Source organism: Limulus polyphemus, unplaced genomic scaffold (genome assembly GCF_000517525.1).
Source record: "Limulus polyphemus unplaced genomic scaffold, Limulus_polyphemus-2.1.2 Scaffold157, whole genome shotgun sequence".
NCBI lineage: Eukaryota > Metazoa > Arthropoda > Merostomata > Xiphosura > Limulidae > Limulus > Limulus polyphemus.
The window spans coordinates 459,257-467,435 of NW_013665767.1; the positions used below are offsets into that span (position 1 = coordinate 459,257).

Sequence of the window (8,179 nt, forward strand, 5' to 3'; positions counted from 1 at the left end):
TGAGGTGCCACTGTGTTTGATTTATTATGTGTGCAATATCTTAGCAAATAGAAAAGATAACACCTTCTTATTTTATACTCTAGCTTATCAATATCTGTAATTTGAGTTTCTAATTCATATGAAACTATATACTTAGTATTTTCACTTCAGAAACATTTAATTTGAACCAGTGCTACATTCAACATACCACATGACACACAAAAATCGATGTTTGTGTTTTTTTTATATTTGCTTTTAAATTAAGAAATTGGGTAATATATGGTACTAAATTCTGAATTATAATCTATAGTTTGATACCAAAGTTGTTGACATATATTCAGGAAATAGTAGTTCAATAAAATTTTGAATGCGAGTCAACAAATGAGATGACATGGCCTTTCACCTATGACCCATCTCGATACAGTTAATCAATATACACTGACAGAATGTCCAAAAGTCACATTCATCCTAGTTGCAAGGGCAAGGCTAGAAGGTGTGATGTGTGCGTAAAGTGCAAATGTTGTAATTACTGTCATGATAGGGTTACTGTTGAAGTTAATGTAATCACAAAGAATGTGGGAATCCAAGAACAAGAAAACTGTAAAGTAGAAAGAACCCTTTCACTGTCTTAGATCATTTTGTGATTGACAGACTTAGATATGATATCAGACTTCAATCAACAAAAGTCATAATAAATGGTTGAAGTATGCAGTATTCTAGATGCCATAAGTGTGTTGAATACCAATCTTACAATGGAAATGAAAGTCAAAATTAAATAGCCCTGAGCAAAGTTAGCCTTACTTTGGAGATTCTGGGAGATTCACTGCATTTTTTAAAACAACAGGCAAACACTAAGATTATAACCAGTTTTATATGAGAAACTGGTCTAACAGGTTTTCTCTTCTTCAAAGTGGCCACCAGAACATGGCAATTTTTGTACGATCAACTCATGATTTTAGGGTTAAAAGACACATATGCATCAAGATTTTAATATGTAGAGATCAAACCTATTTCTATTATTCAAAGTAGATCTTGTATTAATTAATGATCTACGAGGTAGTTCAAATTTAATTTTTTGTCTAAGCTAATCCTCTTTATGGTGGAAAAAGATACCAGTGTCATTTAATAACCACTATTGGTCAAGTTCTGGGAAGAAATTTTTTTTTGTAAAGATAATAAAATGTTTATTAAATGCAAAAAAACAAAAAGAAAAACCATTGAAATATTTAATTTCTGTTATGAAAACAGCTATTTCTTTATTGTAAATGTAAAATTAAACAAAACTTGTTGGAAAGTTAACATTTTTCCTATACCAAAAAATACATTTCCGATAATACTTATCTCCTATCACACTACGGCTTTATCCTGACAAAAGTTACTCTTCTCTGCCCATCTGAGCATTGGCATGAATCTTACCCCACTTCACTTGCTCCAGTCTTTATACCCCACTATATTGCCCATAGCAACTTCAATCTTGTCTTGTGATTCTCTCCACCCAGATCTGTATATAAGCTCCCCATAATTACTTCCTATTCACGTTTTCAAGGCTGTACAGACCTGAATACTGACCATTGTGGGGAGAAAGGGCAGGAGAGTGAGAAGAAATAAGTATTATCAGAAATACATTTTTGGTATAGGAAAATGCTAACTTCTGAAGCACACTTACCTTCTCTCATGCTATAGCTAGAATCCCCCTACATTAACAAGGTGGAGGGGTCAGTGAGGACAAGATCCACACAGAAAGTGTCTGTGTAGAAAATAGATGTGTGAAAATGAGACAGAGCAATAGCACACTAGTGATGTCTGCACCACTTTTGGAACAGGTATGCTCTTCGCTCAGACAATGTGAAATCTAATACCCGGGCAGTAAAGGCTGACCAGCCACCACAGAGGCAAAATCCTAGCATTGTGAGAAGAAAACATGAATTTAGGAACAACTATACCAGAACTGGCCTGCTCCTGCAATACCAGACACATCTGGTTACAGTCAGTTAGCCAGCAGAGGTACAGATCCCCCACACTTGATGAAATATTGTACATAACTCATAGGCTTCATCCGGGACCCAACCAGGCAGACGAGATCCCACATCTTGGCATTGGAATTATAGGGCTGTAGACCCAAAGCTAGGTCCAAGGCATAGAGGCTAGGGCACAGGACCACAATGTGGTACAGTGAAACCCTGATTTTACACTCCCCAATTTAACATAAATTTGGATATAATGCGATGGGTCATTAACTCTTTCGACACGGGCTCGGTCCCTGGGACCGACCTCATAACCATAACCTCGTTCAAGTTACATACTAATAACTTTTAATATTTTAAGTGTATCTTTACAAAACCCTGATTTAGTGCAACCCCGATTGTTTCATGATGACATTTTATGGACCTCAATGATCGCGTTATAATGGGGCTACACTGTATTATTGGATCCCAACCTGAAAGTTACAGAATGTTGCATGTCGAGTCACCAGAATTAGGAAGAGAAGACAAGCAACACAAAAGTGGACAAACCCTCGCCCGAGCCTGAAGAAGTACAAAATACAACAAACCGAACTTGGAATTATGCAACCTTTCTTGTCTGAACCTGAAGAAACAGAGATTACCCAGCCTGGGATTATAAACAGAAATTCTAACTCATCAACCTGAGAGGCAAGGCAACACTTACTGCCCCCAGAATTATGAAGAGGATGTGCAACAAACTAAGTCCATCTAATGGTACAGGAGTTGATGCTCTGCAGGTGGAATTGTGAAGAGTCAAGTATCCTCTTTCATGATCATTGAAATGAAGGTAATGACCAAAAAGAAGGGCTGCTTAACTCAACTGGGTAGCTAAGTGTCATCCCTGAAGCAGAATTATGAGGAGCTCGTTGCTACCAGCAAAATTTTTATCAGTCTACTAGTAGCTAGTGCAGATTTGGAAAGAAGCATACCTAACCAGGCAACATCTGCCACTGAGTGGGATTAAAATAAAATAATGAGAGGGTCCCTGAAAAAGAGTAGAAATGAACACAGTCGCCTCTCTCACAAACTAAACAGGTCTAAAAAAAGAAAATCATCTAAAGCAACCACATAAAACCATAATTGTAACATTCTGCTGTCGAGAAAAAGTTAATAGGAAGAAATAACATGGAGCTAATATACAGAAATGGGATGGGGGTGCATTGACAAAAATGGAGAGAATCACAAGATTTAACTTGCTATGGGCAATATAGTGGGGTATAAAAGCTGAAGCAAGTAAGGTAAGATTCATACCAATGCTTAGCTTGACAGAAGAGAGAACTTTCGTCAGGTTAAAGCCATAATGTGACAGGAGGTAAGTGTGTTTCAGAAGACCTATTTTGAAATCTCTACTTGTATCTTGCCTTCACCCAATACTAGCATCTTAATTTTTTTTCAAAATTTAACTTGTTATCAATTTTTAACAAGAGCAAATCCTCAATAGCTACGGCACTTGAACTTCTTTTAGGCAGGATTAGAGTAAATTAATCTACAAGACATTTTTTTCCTTTTCATTTGCTATATTTTTGTATGCCAGCAATATCAAGCATGGGGCAGGTGAATATCCAATTCAATTTTATTATTCATCAGGATCTCTACCAGCTTCCCCTCAGATTGAAATTATTTTAGGCAGGATTAGAGTAAATTAAACTATGAGACCTGGGGCATGGTCAAATACATCAATTGAAAAGGTTTGACCTCCCAAGTCCAAAACTAATTAGATCTCAAATCAGTCAAGAGCTAGAAGTTTATACTTGAAAAAAATTCAGAGCCATTCTATGAGCTGCTAAGCCATGGCTAAAATTCTGCAGAATGTGAAACAGAAGTTATAGAACTTGATATGTTTTACATTGTTAATGTCTTATAAACATTAATTTCAGGAGCAATCAACTTGGTTATTATTGTACATCACTAGCTCCTGCCCTGATGTAACTGAATGAATTTAGGAAGAACAGATAGAATGGTGTTTAACAAGTACTACTGAAGACCTGTAGAATTTTTAGCACCGATATTACGTGCATTTTTCTCCAATCCTATGGGCACTGAAATGAATGGCTTGAACTGTTTAGGTTTATTCTTAGTAAAATACTTAATCCAATAAGCATGATAAGTAGAAATGCTCACTAGCTTGCATCATCTTAGTCCATCTTATTATAATACTCAGTCCAACAAGCATGATAACTTGAAATATTTGCTAGCTACCATTAGATCTCAGTATATCTTAGTAAGATAATTAGCCCAACAAGCATGATAACTTGAAATATTTGCTAGCTACCATTAGATCTCAGTATATCTTAGTAAGATAATTAGTCCAACAAGCATGATAACTTGAAATATTTGCTAGCTACCATTAGATCTCTGTACATCTTAGTAAGATAATTAGTCCAACAAGCATGATAACTTGAAATATTTGCTAGCTTCCATTAGATCTCAGTATATCTTAGTAACATAGTTAGTCCAACAAAAACGATAACTTGAAATATTTGCTATCTCAGTATATTTTAGTAAGATAGTCAGTTCAACAATTAGAAATATTTACTAGCTTCCAGAGCTCATTCCAACTCGAGAAGAGTGCATAAACTTTGAAATTAACAAACTTGCATCTAATGAACTAAACTTTGAGTGAAAAAAAAACATCTTGATCCTGACCATCTTTAGTCCTCTACTAAAACACCCATCAAGAACAAATACTCTACAAACCTTAATTGTCTGAATAACCCCTTGTACTCTATCACTTTTCATTAGAAGCCTTGTGAGAAAACCTTTAGCTGCTGCAGTAAGGTGATCAAATTTTGACTTCATGGCTGGATCTAAAGCCTATAAGAAGATAAAATAATATATAACTAATATTCCAAAGTGTACAGCTTTGTAGGATGCACAACTGCTAAATTTGAATATCAAAATTTATCATTATGTCAATTTTTCTTTATAACAGTTTTGTCTTAACCATCGAACCCATTTTAGCTACTAGAGTTCAAGATTCCTGAACACACAGAGAGCTTAAACTCTGTTTTTGAAGGAATTATTACGTTTTATCACACAGTTGTTAATAAAGAAGTCAGTAAGGGAAAACTGTAAACCTGAACTGGTTAACAAATTATACTTGCATACCTCTGGAGGAATTTCAGCTACTGAACTAGGCATTTGTTTGAACTCTGATGGCACACCTGTTGCTTTATCTTCTAAAACTTGAGACACCACTGGATGAGTACTTAAATCCTTAATAACACTGTCAGATGGGACATGAAAGATTGGAGTTTCTTTTGGAGGAAGAGCAGATGAACCGATTTCTTCAATAAGTGATTGTTTTCTTAATGAATTTGCCTGGTTAACTGGAAAAGTGATGTTAGAACCAAGACTGGTATCATTGTGAAAATTCTCAGGAGTGTCTGGTGTTTCCTTTAAGCTTTCTGAAATATTTCCTTCCATCAAAGGTTCTACAATATACAGATAAAAAAAAATTAAAATAAGTAATAGAGGTATATCCCATATACTTGAAAAATTAAATATCTAATAGAAAAATCATGATACAGTAAAACTACTTTCTGCCACTGTTAACATTGTATCATCACCCGATGAAACCATGTTAAAAGTGGTGAAATGTTATAATTTTCCTATACTGAAAATGTATTTCTGATAGATACTTAATGTACTTACCTCCTCTCACATAATTAGCTATTCTTCTTCAGTGTTGCCCTCTATATGCAAAACAAAACTTAATGCATGCCACAAGCCTTTTGCCCCCCTCCATTGTAAATGATTCATTCCAATGTGTCTCCCATGCATATCATCATGAGACAACCCTCATTAAACCATTCAGGAGAATGCCTCCATGGTCCACCACTCCAGCAGATTGAAACTGGAAAGAGGTAAGGATTCCCAAACTCCACTAGAAGAAAGGGGAGGTGAAAAGTGGTGGAGAGTCTGGAGGAATGTCAACATCTGATTCAGTGCAATGGGTGACCACAAAACCCCTAAAAGGCAGACCATACCGATTTACTCAATACAAGTCATGGCAGGGATGCACAGCTATCCCCTACTGCTTTACCCATGTAGTCCTTGGGTGGTACAGTCCAGGACAGGCATATTTATGAAGCAATTTCATCATGAGAATAACCCTCAAGCAATCTTGTGGAACACTTCATCTCAACAGTGTGCATTATGTGGCCATGGAACATATTAAGCATGTAGACATGGCTGAACAGTGTGGATTTTAAAGGTTAAAGAATACCTGATCAGACAACACTCACCACGAAGCAGGATCCAAACAATGAGAATTATGCTGAAAAGGGAAATAAAGCCCCTGAAAATGTAAAGAAAATAAAAATATAACTTACCCAGTCTTATAGTCTCATGGAAGTCTGAAGAATGGCCACAGGTGTAAGATGATACACCAAAGAGGAAGAAATGGCGATCCTATGCAAATAATGAGAGATGAACATATTAGGTGTTGTCCACATGCCCGACTGAAGAATTTCTTTCAACTGACTATGAAGATGAGAAGCCAAAGAAAAGGTAAGGTGTCTAATTTGATGGGAAGACAAGTGGAACAAAGTATGGGAGGATGACAAAAGAGAGGAATAAGCCAATCAAATCAAAAGTCAAACCCAACTGGTAAGGGTGGAAGGAGAAAGATCAAGAGCAGGGGATAATTGCTAAGGAATAAATAAACATGAATGGGCACCATGGATGGAAGCCGTGCAGACAATACAACAACAAAGAGCATGTGCAGGACACAGAAGTCTATTCAGGTCAGGTTGAGGATAAAGGTGAAAAATCGGTGAAAAGGAGGGGTTACCCTCACTAGCAGCCGAGGTTTTAGGGAGAAAAGAAAGATCCATATAAAGGAGAATATATCTAGGATGATAATGGGTACATGAAACATCGATTGCAAATAAAAAGACTCCCAATAACCACAGGCTAAAAGGAAAAGGAAATATTTCTGAAAGGAAAGATGAAACAAGGAGCATGTGGAAAGTGGTTCAAACAGAGGCAAAGTGAGACAATGGAGAACCACATAAACATTCCAGTCTGGAAGGGCAGACTGCCATGGAGGAAGACAAATCTAGAAGGAATGGATCAACAGGAAGAGCATAGGAGAGGTAAAAACAATAGATGTGGGATAAAGCCACATCTCTCGAGGAGAGAGAGGATCCCCAATCAAAAAGCCAAGAAAGAAATTCTGCAATATACGGAACAGTGGACTGATCAGCAGAAAATCCTAGCCCAGAAACCAATGCTTGAAAACATTTCATTTATGCTGATAAGCCTCCATGGAGTAAGGGAGGATGGAATGGGTCAAAAATGAAGCTACACATCAGGACAATCCCGATCTCCTCACCAAGAACCGGATAAAAACCAAACATGAAGATGGAGGGCAGGAAGAGTGGGATGAAGCACCGATGACCAAGGCTGCCAAAGAAGGGAGGGAGACAGAGAAAGAGGTAGTGGAGGGGTAAGTTGGAACTGGAGGAGTCGAGGAAACCACAGCTGAGCCAGTCAGTACGGAGTAATCAGAAGAACTTGACACGGAATGGTATGGATGATCGAAATCACCCAGTGAAGGAGTCGAATGGGAGGTATTTGATAGTTCAATCCTAACTAAAAGCACTGATAGTCCGAGCAAGAGGATGAGGGAACAGAAACCAAAACAGAGGGAGTTTGATTGGTGTGGAAAATGCATCAATGTAAGGAGTACCCCACTGAAGGCAAAGCCATCAGAAAACCACAGGATTGAGAAACCACTCTGTTGGATAGATTCTGTCTGTACGGGAAAGACAATCTTCAACAATATTGAAAGAACCTGGATCACCTCCATCTAGCCAGATATCATCTGGTGATGATTCATTTTTACAATTCCACAGTGGTTGCTTATCTCAATTACCTTCTCAATCTCTGTTTTCACATGTTGGATCTTTTTTTCTGGGCCCACACACAGGATATCCATATCATTGTGTATAAAAAATGATCCACAGCCCGACAGACAGCGAGAAGTTCCAGAGTGTTGATATGATAAGTGGCTGACAAACAAACCTGTGACAAGGCTGCATCTTGACCCAGTAGATCCCATCAACAGAGAAATCATGAATGTAAGACAAGAACCAAGGATGACAAATGAGCCAACGTGGAAATAGTAATGGTTTGGTTTGATATTTCGTTGGTGGTAGTGTCCAGGGTCACTGATGAGGAGTGGAATTCTC

At 37.5% G+C, this 8,179-nt stretch overlaps 1 protein-coding gene across 2 annotated transcripts in view; it reads right to left on the reverse strand.

The window, feature by feature from the left end:
• Window positions 1-8,179, reverse strand: part of LOC106476563 — a 24,657-nt gene that overhangs the window by 12,234 nt on the left and 4,244 nt on the right. For both annotated transcript variants that reach the window (XR_002609729.1, XM_022381338.1), the window contains exons 3-4: window positions 5,091-5,416; window positions 4,680-4,796 (exon numbers count right to left, since the gene is read on the reverse strand). Coding sequence is in view for 1 of the 2 variants with exons in the window: in XM_022381338.1 (XP_022237046.1) it covers window positions 4,680-4,796; window positions 5,091-5,416 (443 nt within the window). In the remaining variant the exon portion in view is untranslated. The remainder of the gene's footprint in view (window positions 1-4,679; window positions 4,797-5,090; window positions 5,417-8,179) is intronic.